At 48.0% G+C, this 22448-nt stretch overlaps 1 protein-coding gene across 1 annotated transcript in view; it reads right to left on the bottom strand.

Annotated features, from left to right (window-relative positions):
- Positions 1 to 22205, bottom strand: part of LOC144723398 (thrombospondin type-1 domain-containing protein 7B-like) — a 29806-nt gene extending 7601 nt beyond the window's left edge. The window contains exons 1-6 of the mRNA XM_078602150.1: positions 21898 to 22205; positions 21334 to 21625; positions 18531 to 18630; positions 17332 to 17421; positions 11126 to 11822; positions 9169 to 9420 (exon numbers count right to left, since the gene is read on the bottom strand). Coding sequence (XP_078458276.1) covers positions 9169 to 9420; positions 11126 to 11822; positions 17332 to 17421; positions 18531 to 18630; positions 21334 to 21625; positions 21898 to 22205 — 1739 coding nt within the window. The remainder of the gene's footprint in view (positions 1 to 9168; positions 9421 to 11125; positions 11823 to 17331; positions 17422 to 18530; positions 18631 to 21333; positions 21626 to 21897) is intronic.
- Between the last annotated feature and the right edge of the window lie 243 nt (positions 22206 to 22448).

The following is a 22448-nucleotide window of genomic DNA, read 5'->3' as shown; positions in this document are numbered from 1 at the left end:
ACGTGGACATAGTCCAGGGACAGATCGCACAAAAATTATGGGTATCGATCAAAATATCCTTGACAAAGAAAATCCCTCACAATTCGAGAGAAGGGATGGGGAGATACAGATTGAAAATAAAAAAAGGGGGAACTGACAACCCCGAAGCTAGAGGAACGCAAAATCTTAAAATAAAGTTGCCAAAACATACTCCACTAAGAGCAGATGCAAAAACTGCAGGGAATTGGCGACACGAGCGACACAGCCCAGACAGCTCACCAAAAAAATGCACGCCGCTAAAACACGCCCGACACAGCACACATCAAAGTGACAGATCGTCTGACGATGACTCCTCTGACAACGACCAACTATCCGAATACTCTTTCAACGGTAAAACCCTCAAATTGATGGACAAAGCTCTCGTTAGAATTCCCGTTTTTGACCCACACAATAAGAACAGGGATATACACACCCACATCGCAACAGTAGAAGAGGAGGCAATGATCAGAGGTCTGAGGAGATGGGATGAGAAAGCGAGTCTGCTGAAAAGGAGTTTACATGGACAATCTATACCATGGGTAGAATCGCTACCATACAAGGTTAAGAATGATTTCAAACAACTGAGCCTGGCAGTGATTCGGAAGTTTGGAGAATATTCAACACTCACTGAGGGGTTTTATGCTGTAAAATCGATGACCCAGGACATGGACCAAGACCCGCGTGATCATCTTTTACAATTTTAAAAAGCGTATTATGCAGGCAATGTGAATCGGTATCACGAAGGGGACAACATGTTCAAAATTATGTTTTTTGAATCCATGAGCCCAGAGATTACAGAAAGTGTGAGAATGGTTTTGAACCCAGAAACAGCCTCCTTACACCGCATAGAGAGCAAGGCGTACATGGCATGGTTATACAAAGCTAAGAATCATAATTCGGATCCAGAACACAGGGATAGGGATAATGAACCCAGCCTCTCATAGAGAAATAAAAACCACCAAGCTGCCCCACAATACAGAGAGGAGCGAACACGCACGCACATATGGCAAGATAACACAGAGAGAGATTGGCACACAGATTGGAGCACGGGGCCAAACATTCATAGGAATCGCAGGATGTGGAGGTCCAGAGCAGAACCATATCAGCACCCCATGCCATGACACAAGCAAGGTCAAAATTACACACCCCGATGGCGAGATAACCATATAGAGGGAGGGTGGCACACAGACTGCGGAGGCACAAAGACAAACCTTCATGAGAATCGCAGGATGGGAGGTCAAACACAATCGGTCCAATTCCGACCAATTCCCCCACCGGCTATACCAGGAGGGGATAGAGAAACAGATAATGCGGAAAAACAAACTGGCTTAACTGAGACACAAAATGCGGCCCAAATACGTGATGAACCACCCACAGTAATTGAGAGCGAGCTGCCCATACGCGCCCCACCCGCTGAGTTGAGGCCAGATCACGGCCCCACTGGAAAATGCAAGCAGGCTGCGAGTGACAGGGCGAGCAAATATCGCCACAATCGGGAAACATTAAATGCATACGATGCGGTAGAAAACGCAAGCATTTCTCCCGTAAATGATGTGCCGATCGAACGCAAAAACATGACTGCAGTGAAGTATGATCGGACAGTAGATAACAGACAGCAGAGACAAAGAGAAAAACCAGAGCGCACAGGAAAAACAGTGCAGCACGTCGCAGGATCGCACGATGGTGGTGCAGGGAGATGGAGCACAGAGACATGCCCTGAGGAGTGCAGGAGTCAGCATTTGAATGAAAAATATCCCAATGAAAAAAAATTAATGTGGATCGGAATGCTGAAATTGAGGAGGCGAATTTCCAGAACGTATCGAGAGTTGTGTCGAAATCCAGCACCCTCACGGACACGGAGGGGGTGACACCACGGGGCACAGAATTGAATCGACACACTGACTCGGCAAATGTGCATGTTGTCGCAGAGGGAGCAAGTGCCACTGATAACGGAGTGCAGAAGTTGGTTGTGTGCGCGAATTCTGATAATGTGCAACACAATTTTACACCACACACTCCCACGACGCGAAAGAGTGACATGAGAAAGTACAAAAACGGACCAGCAAACCGTGATCAAAAGATCAAAGCGATAAGCACTATGAACCAAGTTAATGATGTTGGGAGATTGCATGAAAGAGTAAAAGGTTACTCTAAAATATCTGGCCATGAGAATATTGTTAATGGACAGGAAAAGGCTATAGACGAACCAAGTCTGAAGGACAGTGCGTGGAAAGCAGCATGTCAACATAAAACCAAAAGTGGCAAACCAGATGATAATAACTTGGTAAAGATATGGCCAGGAGGTAACAGGAGGAAAATAACGCATAAATGCGTTCGAAACCACTACCTAGCGCTTCCCAGGAACTAAAAATAAAAAATAATTTTATTAAATATAAAAAAAATTATTTTATAACATTTTTTTTTCTTCTTCTCTCTTTTTCAGTAGTTATGATGGATAAGAACCGATGTAACTTGTTGCATTGATGTTTAACATTTTTCTTCTTGTTTCAAATGTAACCATGCTAAGTTTGTGATACGTACGCGCGCGTTGTAAGGAATAACCGCCGAAACACGAGGGCGGCTGATGGGTTAACGAAAAAAAAGGGGCAATCATTTTGTTTAAAAATCGCCAGTGGCCATATTGACCACTGATCATTTTTAAAAGGGCGGATTGTTGTATCTATGCCCCTTTTAAAAAAATTTATATTAAGAATAATTAGGCCAATTTTTTTTTTGTTTAATTAAATAATGAAAACAACCCCTCACAAGCACACCAGGAATCTGTAAAACGGGGAAGGCCATTAAACGGCAAGACTTCGGAGCAAAGAGAGGTCAGATGAAAGGTCAATGGCCTAACCTTCCCAAGATGGTCTGGAGATGCACCGATAACGTGCAGAACAGAAAAAAACAACTGTTGCGTTTTCTTTAACGGTTTTCCTTAACGGTAAAAGTGGAAACTTAACAAAAAGAATCAACCAACGGTATAAGACTGCAGCCTACAATAGGGGCTTTGTATTAGTAATTCCCTTATTTTACTCGTACTCACCGCATATATATTATTTTGTATTGTATGTTTCTATCTACATGACCTTACCAAAAACTAAAGAATACGAATTCCAGCAGTCAAGAAAGCTTACGTGGAAACTTAGTTACACTTAACCTCAGGACATCGAAATATAACTCAGAATAAAACACCAATCCCTGGAGACAAACGCATAACCAAACTTGGCAAAGCCCTCAAAATAATGATGTAACAAGGATCATTAAGAATATTCATTAAACATAGACCGAATAATAACCACGATATACTAAGACCGAGGGAACTCATAAGAAATATCAAGAAAAAATGTAACACACAGGACCACATAAATGTATTGCATAAATCTCCTCGGCCACCTTTGTCTTCCAAGCGATTTGGCACAAACACATACCAGCCTGAATACGTATTGGGGGTCTGGCCTCGGGGTGACCCACCCAGGGGGAGAAGGGGTCAAAGGGTCGCGAGGGGGGGTCTGTGCCTGGCATCCCTGACGTTCATTTTTTTTTCACGTTTTTGAGTTTTAAACACAAACGCACATCACGCAGAGCAGTCTGGTTCGAGTCGCGCTCAGTCTTGCTCTCAGCTTGCAACGCGGAGTGGCGGAGGAGGCTCGCAAGGGAGTTGGGGCGCGTCGTGCCTCGAGAAGAGATGGGACGACGAGGGGTCGTTAGAGTGACAGTCTGAGGGCAGACTGGTTCGAGTCGTGCTCAGTCTCGTGACTCTGCTTGCGATGCGGCGTTGCGACGGGGCTCGCAAGGGAGCTGGGGCGGGTCGTGCCTCGAGGAGAGATGGAACGAGGAGGGGTCGTTAAAGTCGCAGAAGTCTGAGTTCAACCTGGGTCGAGGCTGGGTTTCAGCCGTGCTCCGGCAGGCGGAGCGTCGTGAGGGAGCAAACACCAATACTGATGGCAGGTGTCGCTTCTCGCAGAACGAAGTGGCGAGGTGTGGTTAAGTGCGAGTGAAGCTTGCGAAATTCCAGCTATCATTCTCGTGAGAGAACCTGAACCAGCGAAAACCTGAAGGAAGGGCGGGAGAGGCGCCACCGGGTACCCGCGTGAAGCTGGTAGCTGCACGCCAAGGGAGAGAGCGTGACCAGCAACCGAGAAAGTGTGTCAGCACTGACGACCTGCGGATGAGCTGCGAGCGCTATTGGGCACCGCCGAAGGCGAGCATCGTGCCGACTCAACAATCATCCAGCAGTGGAGAAGCCTGGAGCTGCCACCAAGTGAGGAAGAGGAGAGCGCCATCGAATGCGCCGTGTGTTTGATACACAGACACCGACCAGCACCCGCTGAGAACAGACAAGACGTCCAGCAGTGGACGACGGAATCATCGCACCACGACGGCGAGCATCATGCCGACTCGTCATCCAGCGGTGGAGGAGCTGCGCGCTATCCGACAACGGAATCATCGCGCACCACGATGGCGAGCGTCGTGCCGACGCCACTCATCTAGCAGTGGAGAGAGAGAGTGCACGAGCAGCACCAAGCCCCGGGCGCCATCAAGCGCCAAGCAACCAAGTTTCTTCAAGGAACATCGTGCCAACGCCGCTCAATTTAGCAGTGGAGAGAGAAAGCAGGACGGGCTCGCTGCGGCCATGCCCAAGCGAGAAGGAATCTCTGGCCACTGGTTGTATCTCCCCTCCCCCACCCCACAAGCTCCGACACAGCGCCCTGCCTCTACTTGAAATATTAATTATCAAGGGAACAATACAACGCACACACAACACGCACACGAATAAGACTTTCAAAAAGTTATCTTTGTGTTTCAAAACGGGTTGCCATTTCAAGGTGGTGCGTTCAATATCAACTGATCGTGCAAAGCAGTTGCTGCCGTCGAGTTACATGAATAAGAAATGTTTTAGTCATTTATTTTCGTTAATTGAATAATCTTGCCGATGAATCTATTGACGTATACTTTTGCCTTTGCATATTAGAGTGTCATATGTTTGTTTAGAATTCAAATTGCTTAACACCAAGTGTTCGAGTGCTTCTTTCCCAGTCCATGCAAAACTGTCTTATTTATAAGAACTGTATCCTGCGATGAGATATGAATTTGGAGACTTAACATGATATAAATACACTAAGATAATCAATAAATCTTTAATCAAAGATAATCGTTTATCCCGATTGATACAACTCTGGATAACGAAACTAAGCCTAGTTATCATAACTGCACACATTAACATAATCGCAAGCATTCGCATATACAACAACGATGAACCACAATACCTTTCTGATCTCGTCAAGGAGGATAAGTCATCAGGCGAACTCCAGTCATCCTCGTAGCGGCTTTTGGCTAGCCATCAAACAAAGGCGGTCACCGCATCGCGCAATTTCAGATGCGCTTCTGCGGCAATCTGGAATGCTCTTCCTTCCGATATTAGGAATCCACTGGAGCTATGCACTTTTAAATCTAGATTGAAAACTCAATTCTCTAGAATTGCTTTGTGTTTTTTTTGTTGTCCTTCCCCACACCTCTGATTAGCATGGTTAGCTACGTATGGTGCTAAAAAAGTTCAATATATTTACATACAACAATAAGTTTATATGGCGAGCACCTTTCAAGATTAAGACCTCGCAAAGCACTTTACAATACAACCACATTTTAACACGTAGGCTTTCGCGACCAATATTGTTCATAATCAACGATTTTTGGGTTTAGATCGCGTTATTTATAAATGTGTCGTAACCCTCCACCACCTGACACGGCCAATCAGTAAAAAAAGTGTCACGTTGACAAAAGACAAATAGTTCACTGCTTTAGCCCATCGGTGTGTTGAAGCGTGAAACCACAACATTTACAATTTGAGTACGACGTTTCGCTGGTAATTGCATCCAGCATCATCGGGCAATTCGCCAGAATGGTGAGGCTCTGCTGTGTCTCCCGTTCTTATATAGAGCAGCAGCAGGGTGACGTCATCATTAACTCATTAACTCATCAGGTGCAAAGATTTGAGGGGGGGGTTATTATTACTAAAGCAGTGAACTATTTGTCTTTTGTCAACGTGACACTTTTTTTACTGATTGGCCGTGTCGGGTGGTGGAGGGTTACGACACATTTATAAATAACGCGATCTAAACCCAAAAATCGTTGATTATGAACAATACAACCACATGCTGCAGTTACTATAAAACACATCAATTAAAATATTTTAAAAATTATACAGTCATTGATGTAAAGTTAAGTGTTATGAAAAGCTTTTAAAACCGATGTTTTACATGTGTGATTTAAAGCTGGACAATGGTTTGGCAAATCTTACCAAGGAGGCATTTAGGAGTTTCAAATGGTAGGAGCAAAATAATAAAATATTCCTTTAAATGTACAGTACTTAGGGGCCGTCCATAAATGACGTCACGCGATTTTGCACGATTTTTGACCCCCCTCCCCCCCTCGTCACACGGCGTCACAAAAAATCAGACCCCCCCTCAAATATGACATCACAAAGCTCTGCCCCCCCCCCCCCCAAAACATATTTCCATTTTGAAAGTAAAACATGCTTCAAATCGCTTTAAACTGTTGTCATTGGAGTCCGTATTTAATGTGGCGCTGCATCATGATGTTGTAGTAGAAAACACATTAAAAGGAGGCGTTGGAAAGCTTAAATTTAGCATAAGATTCACTGGAAAATATTCAATGTTTAACTAAAATTGCAGATGTTCAGAATATTATATTGAAATTATCTTAAAATTATAAAATATTAAAAGTAATTATAACTATTAAAAAAAAACTTTAAATTTTGTAGTAGAACGAAGCAAAATGGAGAGTACAATTATAACAATCATATATTCATTCCACAGAATGAAAAGCCCTGGTAGAATCATTAGAATCAAAATGTTGAATAACAATCATTAAAAAAAAATTCTAAATGTATGCTTCTCCATTATCCCATGGAGAAGCAAAATGCTCCTTCATGGAATAAAAGGTGACCTTAATAAATTAAAATAATCAAATAGTTAATAATGAAAATTTGTGTTGTTATAACAATTCTATAGTTATTTAAAGTTGTGCATTTTGATGTGACGTCACATTTCTCACCCCCCCCTCCTCGGCACACATCGCCACATGTGTCTGATCCCCCCCCCCCCCCCGGTGCGTGACGTCATTTATGGACGGCCCCTTATTATAAACAAAACTATTTTATATTTAACCAGGTAAGGCCCACTGAGCTATATAGCTTTTTTTCAAAAGCGACCTGGCCACAAATGATAGCTAAATTAAGTGGCTCATCACGTAGAAATGTATAGCCGACAAATACTCTAAACGTACGTTTTAAATGTGGAGGGAAACACCAAACCTTATACATACAGTATATGTCTGCATGGTATAACTTTATGTGATTCGGAGACAAGGGTTTCCAGGAGGCACCTTCTTTATTTAACAAGTCCACACTTCACAGGTTTGTCCTCGCACTCCTCATAGTCACCTAGCCTAGCCTCAACACAACCCAAACCGTGTAACATGGATGGCGCTGACCGAGACATGGACTGGACTTCTAATTGCCTGTGATCTTTCTCAGAGAACGGAGATAAAAATTCTGGATAATTGATGACAATGATGATGACAAGTCTCTATTGACACCACTCCTGTTATCGTGGTCAATGATAGGTGAGGATGATAATCGATGTCATTTGTTAGTCAAACATGTTTATATCATCAACGTTTTTAAATGACTATACATTAAATTGCATTCAATGTCCTGTAGTTCGAAACAGTTCTGTTCTTTTTTACCATTACAAAATGTACCTGAACTCACTGAGCTCCCACCTGGTTTAAATAAGAGAAATCAATCCATTCATTAAACACATTCCTACAGAGGGAGCTGGTAGGAACGTTGGGTTGCTCGGTCAATGGCCAGGGTCAGCAGCGGCGTGGTGTATTCCGCAAATATGGACGACTGTGAGGGCGGGCACAAGCCGGCGTGAGTAGGTTAAACATTGAGTTTTATAAGTGCACCACGGGGTGACCAGCCCCTCCCCACCCAGCCCCACCCCTCCCACCCCCCACACAGCCCCACCCTCCCCACCCAGCCCCTCCACACCCTCCCCTCCCCACCCAGCCCCTCCCCACCCTCCCCACCCAGCCCCTCTCCATCCAGCCCCTCTCCACCCAGCCCCACCCCTCCCATTTTTGGATGCACGACGAACGGACGGACACAATAATCCCCTGTGGGCTGGTGGAACCAGGTGGTTCCTACCAGTATCAAGCAATAAATCAGTGTCGCTACTTCTAGACAGTCTTTAAAGAGAACAAATCGTGCTGTGGTGGGGATGAGAAGGCGGTGACATGGGACATTTGCTGTTATGCTACAGAGGTGTGCCGTTTGAACCCAGTGCTTGTCATGGCTAATACTGTGGGTGTTAACCATGAACACGCGTTATTTTCTTGACAGTGATATAAAATGTCCCGTGGCATTGTTTGTAATACGAGGAAGCCATTTGTGCTGACATCACGGTCCAAAATGTAAAAATGACTCACAAACTGCTAAATTGGTTTAAAATCACAGAGTAACATCACCCCCCCTCTCCAACTGGTAGACTATACTCAATGGCAGAGCCAGGATTTTCAGGTAGGGGGGGCAACCCCTCCAGCAATGAAAAATGATAGGAGTTGTTAGTAAGTAAGGACTTGTCCCTTGCTTTTTATTCGACGCGTGTGCGGCGATGGCACAGCCATCGATCGAGGGTCGAATTTGAACTGTGTGTGATCAGCATCGCGCTCGCTGAAGGTATGCCTTTCAGGGAAGTCGTGTACTGTATACACAACTGTGCACAATTCTGTGAGTCACTTATAACTGCTTTGCTGTTACTTATTGCCAATTATGGACTCAGACTATTGTCCTATCATCTCATAGAGTCCCTGGCACATAATAATATGCTACGCAGTGGCAGTGGGGGGTCGCAAAATGCCGATTTATTACTAATAAACCCCAATGATCCGATCGAAATTAGAGATTTCGATCGGATCATTTGGGACTGCCCCCCCCCTCCCCACTGGCTCCGCCAGTGACAATACTCATATGTGAAATAACAGCACCTCTGTAAGAGCATTGCACTTGGCACGCATACCAAATGAAATAAATTGAAGCAATTCATGAAATTGATTACTCACACGAGATCAACGTGCTCTCCCAGGCGAGACAAGCATGACAGGTCGCGTGCGTGAGCCCCAAGCCGCACGTCCCACGCCTGCCCCTCGTCGGGCTCCCCGCCGGCCTCCTCGGGCCACCACGACGCCGAGCTCCTCTGCGACCGCTTCCTCGATGCCTGCAAAGCCCACCGCACCTGTGGCACGGAGCGCCGTGCTATCCTGGACTCGGACACTGGAAGGCACTCAGTCCAGGCTCCCACCCTCAGCCGGTACCTGGACGGGAGGCACGTGGAGACCACAATTTACACGTGTGTGGAATGCGCACAGGCTGCTTGTGCATGTGCGCGTGTGCATGTATTATGATGTGCACACTATGTGGTTTGTACATGCACACTAACACACTTGTATACATACATACACACATGCATATAGGCACATATATGTGCGCAATTTAAATTATTCACCAGTAACATGTACACAGAATACGAGTTGTTCATGAATACATACTGTATACATAATACTACAATGTGAATAATGCATAGAATTTTTCATTTACGGGATTTAATTTGCTCACTCTTGGCTGGTATGCGGATATTATTACATCAATACAATGTGTATTAAGAAACAGATTATTGTTTTACGTACATTTCTTGCTGTGTTCTATGACTAACGAATATTTCCTTAATCTATAAATGCTTATTTTAAAGACAAACACCCTGTGGTTGTTTTACTTATCCAGACAGGCTTTGTGTACACCTCTTAAGCACACAGACTATACATATGTATGGTAACTGATGAGCAGCGTCTACAGATGCAATTGCGTTTAGACAGAACTAAAATGTATGGTACCTTATACTGTAATGTATATATGACCTAGTGAATACAAATGCAAAACTCTCCAAGAGTTAAAAAGCAAACATATCTTTGGCATACAGGCTGTCGGATGAGCTGGTTTTCCTGCTGATTTGGAAATTCATCAGACTGCCACGTGCCATATTTCTTTAGAATGTAATTGTTTATCCCCACAAATATTTGTTGAATTATCGCAATTTGATCCATAATCGAGGTATTTTGGGTAAGATCGCGTAAATATATAAATCTCGTTAAATCGACACATTTGAGTTCAGGATGTAATTTCAGAATCAACTCTTTTTATTTAGAAAATTGTATTACTGTACCTGATTTGTATTCTTATTTTTCGATCTTATTTTTTGAGTTGTTTGCTCAATTAGCCGAGATAAAACATGAACACAGATACCTAAAATGCGATTTTAATTAAGAATCTATTTTAATTAAATATCGTGCATTTTACATGCCTATTATTTTGACAGCTGTTAGCATCCTAAATGACAGTTTGGCTCTTAAATTATCAAGTATTCCAATGAAACCTAAGGATGACAAATATCCATTGCTTAAATTATTGGATGCACATACAGGTCCTTAGCATATGCATGTAATTTAATCGGTATTAGAGGTAGCCATTTGTAATTTAGAGAGGTATGCAAAGCAGACAATGACTTTCAATTAAGACTGAGATTGCAGTTTGACAATAGGCCCTAGGCTTATCGAGACATAAATAAGCATTGAGATGCATATTATATCCACGTGGTAGAAGCTAAGAATTTTACCTTTTTGCTACATTTATGTATAGGAAATTGTAACTGTCTGACATATTAATGTAATAATTTACCTAAATAAATATTGCTATTTAAATAGATGCCAAGAGTGTGATACCATTATTTCATGAGATATTCACCTGTGCATCTAAGAAAGGAAACATTTACCACAGAAATGCACAAGAAACACACCACGGCATTGACACTCAAAACACATCAAGAAAAGCCAGTCAAAGCACGACGACAGTGGCCTTTGTAGTCAAGGGTGTGTATGACACACGCGCGCACGAACAACAACAAAAATAACCACATTAAAGCGTGCGCACAACAAATGATTGTGTGTATACATAATAAGCTCATACTGGCTGTTGGAAAAAGCGTCCCCCGGTGCCGAAGTAGGGCATGGGGCCGGCACGGTGCATGCCTGTGATTCCGACAGCTCCACACACGCGGCACCTCCATGCGACGGCGGAAACAACACGCGACGGACACGCAAGCGTGTCCCGCCGGGGCCACACGCCGACCCTGCGCCGCCGCTGCCGCCGCAGGCCCCCCATTTAGACCAGCCGCTCACGATGCACGAATCCTGTAATCTGCCGCCGGCACCTTCGCCACCGCCAGCACCGCCGGAATTTCCGCCGTGCCGTGCATCACACGCACTGCCCGGGGGGCCGCCGTCCTGGGCGCCTGAGCTCGTTCCCGGTGCTGGGCCGCAGCCAGGGGGCTCAGCAGCAGGGTCACACTCTCCAGCAGAAAAGGCCGGCAGCTCTTGCTGCTGCTGCAAGGGGCGACATTCGCCTGGCTCGCCCGTGCTGCCAGTCGTATCCGTGTCCCATGGCAGGGACGTGTCGTGCCAAAGCCGCTCTGTGCACGTGCGAACACAGCTGCGTCTGTGGGGGGGCCGTGTGGATGGGTCGCACGTTGCGGTGTTGAGAGTGGTGGTGGTGGCAGCAGTCGAAGAGGAGACGATGGCGCGGCCCGTGGGATGTACGCACCACACGGCACGACCCTGCACCCCGTGCGCCCCGCACTGTCTTGCCACGCACTGCCCCCATGGGCCTGTGAGCCACACAACAACAAGACGATGATGCAAACTCTTTCATTTACCTATTTTCCCGCATATAACCCGCGGGGTATACCACTTTTTACAAACAAAACAAGACCCTGCGGAGTATATGGAGGTGCGGGCTATCCCAAAATATTTTACACGTGTGACATGTCATAACTCGTACTGGTAGGAACCTCCTGGTTACCCCAGCCCACAGGGGATTATTGTGTCCGTCCATCCGTCGTGCATCCAAAAATGGGAGGGATGGGGCTGGGTGGGGAGGGTGGGGCTGGGAGAGGAGGGTGGGGAGGGGCTGGGTGGGGAGGGTGGGGCTGGGAGAGGAGGGTGGGGAGGGGCTGGGTGGGGAGGGTGGGGAGGGGCTGGGTGGGGAGGGTGGGGCTGGTCACCCCGTGGTGCCCTTATAAAACTCAATGTTTAACCTACTCACGCCAGAATGTGCCCGCCCTCACACTCGGCCATATTTGCGGAACACACCACGCCGCCGTTGACCCTGGCCATTGACCGAGCAACCCAACGTTCCTACCAGCTCCAACCGCAGGAATGTGTTTAAAAAAAATTATGGTAGGACTATCCACTATGCAACACTTACCTTTCACTAAAGCACTGCTGAATAAACCACTTACACTAAAATTGCACATGTTATCACGTTTTTAATTATTCGAATTGTTTATACAATAAAACGACAATGTTCGAAAGTGGGCGCACTTTGTTTACTGGTGACGGGAGAGCTGGGACGAGAGAGAGGTAGAGAGGTGGGGAGAGAGAGGTGGGGGGTTGGGGGGTGGGGCAAAGCAAGATCTGCGGTGGCGACGGGAGAGCTGGGACGGAGGGAGAGATGGTGGGGCGAGGCAACGACGATACCGTAGTGCCGCTATTATCTGCGCAGTGCGCAATCTACCAGTGCCTTAACTTACTTACTTATCTACCAGTTATGTGTTAATTATTTATTAGATATTTACTTTTGTTACTTATTTACTGTTTTAAGTTCACTCGTTTCCGGTTAGTTTGTTTTCTTTGTGCACGTTATGATTTTAATGTTAACAATTGATAGTGGAATGTATTATAAATGTAAACTTCGTATTAATATGATGGAATTAAGCTGTGGTAACGACGTTAAAGATATGAATGCATGCGGGGTATATGGAGGTGCGGGCTATCTGAAATTTGTTTTATACAAAACGCAATTTTTGCGGGGTATATGCGTCTGCGGGTTATATGCGGGAAAATACGGTAACCGGATGCACAGACTAGGGGCATGAATGTTGTTATCGAGCACTTGTTATTTTATCATAATCATAAAGTGGTATTGTGCCCCACATTATCCATGCATGGTTCACCTTTGGCTACCAATTTAATGACCTCCATGTTCATGGCCATATCATACCAGGTACCAATGTTTAGGCTGCATCAACCTCAGGGAAACCTAGGCTTGGTTCAGTCTTCAATTCACGCTAATGTCGTGCTATGTGGCCAGGAATTAAACTTGCGTTGTCAGGATTCTAGTACAGTACACGAATGAGCATCATAGACAAGCACACATTTAAGATCTTACTTATTGCTGCCTAGTTCAAGTTAAACATTTTAAATCATGATCACATATCATGGCCAAATCCAAGTGTTGTCTGTGGTTTATTATAACTTTAACATCCTCCATGAAAAGCGGAGACTCTAATAAGTAACCATATTCTTGTAACTATAAAAGCCACTGGAGGTGTTAACTCATTGCATGTGGTTTACGACATGGCATGGATAACTGAGAACATAGCATCATGGCCAACCAGATGTTGATGATGTCTTGAAAGTGCATAAATTTAGATGTGCACGAGGCAGTAATTTGGTTATTAATTAAAACATGGTACTGTATCCCCCAATTAGCATTACACGTTTTTAATCATAGTGATTTAAATCAATTTTTATGCAGCACCAGAAACACACACGTGGCCCTCTTGATAAGACCTTGCACCTGAGACAGGAGCACCAATCACCAGGAACTGACACACACCTGCATATGTGCACAGCAGGTGAACTTGTAAATTCAGTAGCATTACAGTTGCTCGCTGATGAGATCTGAGATGTTTGATCTGGAATTCTAATTAAAATATTTTTTAATAGTTTTTATAAGCAGCCACGTTTAGAAAATGAGCGAAAATTTCCAGCCTCAACGTGATGAATAAAAAAAACACACCTGTGCATGATCAAAGCACGTATGATTATATTTGCACCACTTTCATCTCAAAACCATTTTATCTAAAGTTCACCTGTTTGCTGAGCATCTAGGCTGTGTAGTAGAGCTTTACCCTACAATACTTGTAATTGTTTCGACAATAAACATTGTTGAGAAGAAAATAGTTCTGGAGAAATAAAAATTACGTGCAAATCTGACCTATCTTCCATTAGGCTACCTACATAATATTACTCCAGTTAGGAGAGCCGGAGCTCCAAAACAGAGAAGCAGCTTAAAAAACTCAAAATCACATATGCCATCTGCTCCACTATTTATATATCATCCACACCAATTGTGCTCAATTACAAGACACATGTTTATATTATACCACTGTTATACTAGGTTTATATTAACCATTCAAAATATATTAAAAAATGCAAGAGGAGACAGCTTTATCTCCCCAAATAAACCACTGGATATCATCAAATTCTGTTCAAAGTAGATATTATTTGATTAATTGTCATGTAATTTATTACCACTCCTAAACGTGGGTTTTCACCAAATCCATGCTACATACAAAACACTACTTAGTGGTATTAACTAAACGTCTTACAGCAGGACCCTCCTGAAAAAATGTTTTGGGACCCAGTTAAGAATTCCTGGATAAATAACAATTGGCAATGACGCTAACTACCGTCGCTTTCCCTCACCCATACATCAGCAACAACTGCCACTTTCAATCCAACACACTTAAAATATATATATTTTTTGATAAAGTAATTGTTTCCTTTTACTGAAACCAAACCTTTACATTTGCCCTTTTCATCTTAAGCATCGCATAAGAGTGCCCACTTGATATTCACAATGAAATATAATGTCTGCACCTGCCAAATTTTTGTCTTGCCATCTATTACAGCAGCCAAACCGAGTTATTGTTTTCATGCACACGTACCTTCTGAGCACTCACGTCTGTTGTCGGGTGGCATTTCAAATTAAGGCGTGCTGCCATTCAAAAGACAATACACAACACTTCCAAGAATACGTAAGCACATTGCGCCTGTCAGGGCATGCAATCATTTAATTAATTATCACTTTCATGAGTTGCGAAGTGATATTTGCTGAGATAACAAGTTTCCTTGTGGAGTGGTGACTGCAGCGTTTTCACGGTGTGTTGGTGGGGGAGGTGGCGGTTCATGGCACAGCTGGGGCATGGGTCGGGGCTTGAGCTGGGGATGTGGCGTCGCTCGCATTCAAGGTTACAGCGGGCAACGTGTGGAATCCATAACATCCATCACTGCTGGCTTATAGCCCCGCCACAGCAAGGGGACACTCGACGGCATTGGCAAAGTCTCACGAGGTGGTGGGGAGCAGCGGTGAGGGTTCGGAATTAGCAAGATGTGCAAAGCAGCCGGTGTGTATCATCGCATGATATTCCCAAGTGCGGTGCAACACTATGCAAACGCGACTGATCGATGAGCGGGATGATCAATGTTGCACCAGAGCCCCACTCTCTCGCTCAGTCAACCACCTGCAAACCGCCACCTTCACACTGTGCCAGCACAATGTCCTCCCAATCCTACCCTTCCCGTGCTCTAATCCACAGGTCAAGAGCTCTTCTCAGTGTGAGGTGGAGCAGGGGCGGGTTGGGTGGTGTAAGGTTGCATGAAATATTGTCTTACAATATCCCTCATTCACAAACTTAGTTCACGTTAAGTCAAAGTGTAACTGTAAACACAGCTCGCCATAACAAATGAACAGTGGGCTTGTGGGCTCATGGGAATCTCTTAAATCCCATGCCAGTGAGCTTGTTTGGCAGGTGACTGACGACCGTAATGCGGGTGAGGGGCTGTGGGAAAACAGGACAAATAGCCCCCACTCAACCCTTCTCCCATCCCTAACACAGTGGCAGGATACTTCCTCCCCCCCTCATCCCTAAGCCATGCACACTATCCTTTGAGTATGCAATTCATTTGTGCTACAATACGCGCAGAGTGCCAGGCGACAGGTGAGTGAGTGCATAATTACGGCTTGGCTGCTTCGTTAAGCAAGGTAAGTACATGAGGCCTGACGTATTCTCCCTAAGAAACCTGCTTTGTCACGCGAAGGCATTGCACATACAGATCACTGTCCGTGGCATCTGCTCCCAGAATCCTCTAGCCATTCCCAGTTCACCAATGTGTAATAACACGCTGGAGACGGCTGTAGAATCGGTCCTTTTATTTCACTTCCTTTGCAGTTCACAAACACTCCCCGTTGCTGGCAGGCAACGGGAAGCGGGCAGTCACCAGAGACCCACCACCACGTGGCACCCAGAGCCCCACTCGCGCGTGGCCTCTCCCTCTCTTAGTTCCGTGTCTGACCCCGTGTCTCTCCTCTCTCCCCTTATTTAATGCCTGGGTCACGTGGTACCCTCCAGCCAATCCTCAATAGCCTGCGCCGAATGTTCCAGATCCCCCATCAACTCCCGGGACCACGCCCCTGACTTGTCTTCCCATTGGCTGAGGCCAAGACCACCGAAACCAATCACCTAGCTGACATCCCGTGATCATGCCGGGGCCATGCTCCCAGGCTCTTCCCCCATTGGCTGTAAAGCGGGACCGGTCAAGCCGATCACCACGTGAATCTGACATAGGCTCTTATTACATCACCCCCCCCCCCCCCCGGTGAAAAAATCAGCCGTCTCGGCTGGGAAAAGGGTGACAAGCCGATTCCATAAAATTGCTTATTAGGGCGTCGAAGACGCATTAACCATGAAGGGCGAAATGGGCGTCTATGCGCCTGAACAACAACAAAATTCACCCATGAATAACCAGACATACATTAGGGCACCCCTGCAGCGCGGTAACAACAGGGAAGAGACTGCAAGGCAATCAATGCTATCGAAACGGAAGAGATTTCGACCGCGTACGCGACGCGGGACCCTCTCTGCTTCCTGCGCACGGTCGCCTTGCCGCCGGATCAACAGGAGGTGGTTGGCGTGAAGAAGAAGAAGAAGGAGGATTTCCGATTTCGGTCGTGTCCAGGTCAGGTCCCATTGGAGGAGGAACGGCGGGGGTCTCAGCAGCCCTCAAAACCTGTTCATCTGCGGGTGGCACAACACAGTCCCGCTGGGGATCAACGGGCGAGGCAAGCGGCATATTCGGCACAACGGACCCCGGCAGGTCAACAAGTGGAGATGAGGTGTCGGTACATGGGTCAACGTAGGGTTTGAGTCGCGACGAATGGACGTACCACCGACGTTTTCCGTATTGGACGCGAACACTCTGTGGATTCCGAATGTCCACCAACGTGATAGGTCCTCGCCAAGGCCTGTGCAATTTAGGGGATATGCTCACCGGCACCTGAGGGCAGTGGAGCCATGCCTGATCGCCCACCGACCAGGGCATGTGGGTACGCGATCGACGTGCACACCTCTCGTTCCTTGCCTGCGTACGGGCCGTCGCACACCTGGCGGCTTCTCGCGCCTCTGTAACTCATTCAAGCGAGTCCCGTACGTGATCAGGCAAAGAAAGGCACGGCTGTATCCTCGGCATACCCAGTTGTACATCAATGGGGGGTACGTTCTCACGACCATACATCAAGAAAAATGGCGAATATCCCGTGGACGCGTGCGGAACCATGTGGTATGCCGCTAAGACGCCCGGTATGTGCAAGTCCCAATCGGTCTGCTTTTCACTGACCGTGTGACAAAGCATAGCCGAAAGGGTGTGGTTAAATCGTTCCACCATGCCATCCGTTTGCGGATGGTAAGGGGAAGTGCGAATTTTCTTTGTGCCCAGCGCATCGCAAACATCCTTGAGCAATTTGGAGGAGAAGTTACGTCCCTGATCCGTGAGCAGCCTCTCGGGTGCTCCTTTATCCATGACATAACCATTCACGAAAGCATCGGTAATGGACGCTGACTTCTGGTCAGGCAGAGGCCAGGCCATAGGCCATCGAGAAAAATATTTTACCCCGACCAGAAGGTATTTGTTGCCCCTAGCGGACGGAGGAAACGGCCCGAGGATATCCAGAGCAACTAATTCGTTTATACGGGTCACCTCAATGGAACGTAATGGCGGCACATAATGTGTCCGGGGCGGTTTCCTCTTCGCGCAATCATGGCATGACCGGACAAAGTCGTTGACGTCGGCCGTCATGCCGGGCCAACAGAAATCTTTCTGCATTGCGGCCAAAGTCTTTTGCACGCCGAGGTGCATTAATTTGTCAGCGTGCAGAGCGCGAAGCAGATCATGGCGAAGGGATGTAGGCACGACCAGGCGTGGTCGGTCAGACAATCCATCGGTACACATTAATAGTCCCGCCTGGCCCCGGAACATCCGCCACTTCCATCCTGCCAAATGAGCTCTCGGTTTCCCGATCAATTTCCGCAGCGGAGCCAGAGAGGCATCGGCCTCCTGCTCACGCAGCCAAACTGAGTGCGGCAGCCGCAGAGTATCATCAGTATCCACTGGTACATCCTGGCCGTCCTCGTTCGACATCGCCCCCATAACCGGACAGGGCGAGGTAAGCGGCGCCCCGCAGCGATGCTTACCCGTCAGACAAGTGCACGGGGGAATGGGTGGTAACCGGGAGAGCGCATCCGCGTTGGCTTGGCGAGCACCCTTGCGGTACGTGATATCGAAGGAAAATTCCTGTAACGATTCCAACCACCGTGCCAATTGGCCTGAAGGTTGGTCCAATTTCAACGAGTATTGCAAAGCCGCGTGATCAGTGTGAACGAGGAATTTCCTTCCATACAGGTACGGCCGGTACAGGTGAACAAAATGCACGATCGCCAAAAGTTCCCGCCTCATCACGCAATATCGTGTTTCTGCCGGGGACAGAACTCTACTGCCGTATGCAACCACTCATTCAACCCCATCTTTACGTTGCGATAAAACGTCCCCGATGCCGATATCGCTAGCATCCGTGTCAAGGATGAACGGCTGGGAAAAGTCTGGGTAGTCGAGCATAGGCACCGTGGCGAGGTGTTCCCGGAGCGAGTGAAAAGAGCGTTCCTCCTCCGGACCCCATTTAAACCTTTGATTTTTGCCCGTCAGAATATGCAGTGGTTTAGCCAGCGTGGCAAAGTTCTTAACAAATCGGCGATAGTAGGACGCAAAGCCTATAAAGCGCCGAACGTTGCCCACCGAAGTGGGTGTAGGCCACTCTCGGACACATCGCGTTTTCTGAGGGTCAGTGGACATGCCTTCGGAACTGACAATATGACCCAAGTAACGGACGGAGTGTTGCAAAAGGTGGCATTTCTTTGGTTTAAACTTTAGGTCAGCCGAGCGCATCCGCTGAAAGACGGTCTCCAGGCGTTGGAGGTGTTCCTCGAACGTGCGGCTAAAAATGATAATATCGTCTAAATATATGAGGCATGTCTCCCACTGTAGTCCCTCCAGTACCAGTTCCATCAGGCGTTGGAACGTCGCCGGAGCCGCATTCAAGCCCATGGGTAAGCGGTTAAACTCAAAGAGGCCTTGTGGTGTGCGGAATGCCGTCTTGGGTTTGGACGCGTCATCGAGGGGGAGCTGCCAAAACTCCGAGGACAGATCGAGGTTGGAGAAGAATTTTGCCCCTGACAAAGCGTCCAATGAGTCATCCAATCGTGGTAAAGGGTATGCGTCCGCCACGGATATCTTATTCAACCGGTGTAAATCGATGCAAAATCTCGTCCCACCATCCTTTTTCTTAACCAGTACCACCGGCGCGCCCCACGGACTGTTGGACGGCGAAATAATATCCGCCGCCAACATCCCATCTACCGCGCCGCGCACGTGTTCCCCTTCTGCAGGGCTCATGCGATGCGGATGCATACAAATCGGAGGTGTCGCACCGGTGTCAATATGGTGCGACAAAAGCGACGTGCGGCCGAGATCCAAATCATTTTTACTGAAAACGTCAGCATACTGTACTATCAACGAATGCAAAGCGGACCTCTGCGCGTTCGATAAAATGAATTTTCTCCGCACAAGTCCGCGATCCACCGTTCCTGTGAACGATCGCATATTAAAACACACACCGTGTTTTAATATGCGGTTTTCCGTCAAAAGTGGCGAAATCGGTAGTGGCGTGAGCCAATACCGATCCAGCCGGGATAACGACCCGGTCTGGCCCCCCATTCAACACCTGTATGAACGGGGCCTGACCTGGCCGTACGATCGTTTGGGCCTCCACCAAGGAAAAAGATTTAGACACCGAATTCGACGGGGATAATAACACACCCATCGTACCATCCTTAACCTGAAGGGGCTTACGGTAACGCAGCGGGATAAGCATTTGTGAGCCCGATGGAACTGCTACTGTGGCAGCAACCATGGCATTAACAGCGTTACCCGGTGGCGAACGGGCCCGCAGGGAAGGCAGGAACAACATCCTACGACCCCCCGGCATTTCTAAACAATTTTGATCGACCAGTATCTTAAGTGGCATGCGGCGCAAGAAGTCAGTGCCTAATAGGCATGGGACGGCCAGTGAGCGAGAGATCAACACCGATCCTTCGGCGGTAATATTACCAATAGCAATTCGCACATCAACTTGACCGAAAATACCCATGCTACCTCCGTTCGCTGCTACACATGCGTCATTAACCCTGCGGATTCGCGACGTGGGAATAGACAAAAGGTGAAAAATAACATCTCAAATGATGGTGGCAGACGCGCCAGTGTCCACCAAAATCCGGACGTCGATGCCGTCGATGGTACCCCGTACCGTCGACGAACCCGACGCCGCAGCCACAACCCTACGAGCCAATTTTTTCCATTGTGTAGTAGAGCGTGGTAATAACACCGAAGAATCACAAATATCATTGGAAGTGCAACTATGTGTGCGAGGGGATGAATGATGTGACACGACCTGCCGGGTGTCCGATTTGCGCCGACTCGCCCGAGGGTGTCGCGGCTCCGCGTCCGGTGGAGGAGATGGAGGCCCACTCGGCGGAAGCGGCGAAGGCAGAGGTCGGCAGCGGCAGTCGCGGGCAAAATGGCCTCGTCGGCCACACTTGAAGCACGTGGCCATCGTCGGCCGGCGGTCGGTCGACCCGGCCCCCGCACATGGTCGGTTTGCGTAGTCACCACTCCGGTCGTTCAGCCGTCGTCTCGGGATGCAGTGTGGAACAGCAGCCACCATCTCGTCGTCGCCGGAGTCGTCGGAGCAATGGACAACCCGTCGTGGAGACCACCCTAAAGGTGGGCCGTCGATTTCGGGTTTACCCGTCCATACCGCCATCTGATCCCAGCGCTTGATGTTAAATTTAGCGTCCAAGCAGCGCGCCACCCATCGCGATGTAAGCGGTTCGTGGCCGCATACCGGCAGCGATATGTTGAGTTCCTGAGACAGCTCCAGCATACGGGAAATGATGAGAGGATCGAGGTGATCCGCTGTCGCGTCGGGGTAAGCAGCCATGCCAACGCCACCAGCGCCCCCCGGTAAGCCAAGGGCGACTCCTCCGATCCTCGACAACGCGACATAAATTTCCTTGTGGCCGCCGTCGGCGGGTCGTAAAACTCCGCCATTTCTGCGAAAGCATCACGAAGCGTCTTCTTCTTGGACGCCGGGACGGATCGGAAGACCGCCAGTGAAACATCGTCCAGCAGCGTGGGCAGTACTGCCAGCGCCTCCGCCTCCGTCCATCGCATGGATCTGAAGGCCGACTCAAAGCGCCACGTAAAAGCACTCCAATCGCCCCCGGCGATAAATTCCTTAATCTGTGGAAGCCGATGTCCACGGTGGCAGGCAGACGCCACGGGCGTCTCCACTTGCGATTCCCGCGTTCTGCGTGTCTCCGACAAAATGGCGGCCGCGTGGTAGCAGCCTCGCGTAAGATGGCGTCGAAAGGCTCCGTCGCCGCCGCCCCGCCCAAGATGGAGGCCTCCCCCCGCGTGGCAGGAGCAATGGCGGACGTCGTTTCCCGCCGAAGATCCTGGTCCTCGGCATCGAGCTGAGCCGCAGGCGGCCGACCCAGGCCCGCAGAGGACGCGACCGCCGTCACCAGATTGAGCAGAATCGCGCGGAGTGACTCGATCTGCTCCGCCATCAGCCGCCATCCTTCGTCCGCCCTTGAGGTGGTTGCCTCTTCCTCCCTTGGGCGATGAGCGGCGTCGAGGAGAGCGGCCGTCGGAGGTAGAGGAGCCGTAGCTCCCAGCAGATCGTCGTCGTCCATCTCCACAACTTCCTCCAATGGAGGGTCGGGTGGTTTCTTCTTCCTGAGGTGCTTGGACATCTTGAAGATCGTCCAAACGGTCCCGGAAGAACTTCTGACACCAATGTAATAACACGCTGGAGACGGCTTGTAGAATCGGTCCTTTTATTTCACTTCTTTTGCAGTTCACAAACACTCCCCGTTGCTGGCAGGCAACGGGAAGCGGGCAGACAGTCACCAGAGACCCACCACCACGTGGCACCCAGAGCCCCACTCGCGCGTGACCTCTCCTTCTCTTAGTTCCGTGTCTGACCCCGTGTCTCT

The sequence above is a fragment of the Lampetra planeri genome, chromosome 1, assembly GCF_965212315.1.
Source record: "Lampetra planeri chromosome 1, kcLamPlan1.2.h2, whole genome shotgun sequence".
In the NCBI taxonomy this organism is placed as follows: Eukaryota; Metazoa; Chordata; class Hyperoartia; order Petromyzontiformes; family Petromyzontidae; genus Lampetra; species Lampetra planeri.
This window is presented reverse-complemented; position numbering and strand designations above follow the sequence as displayed.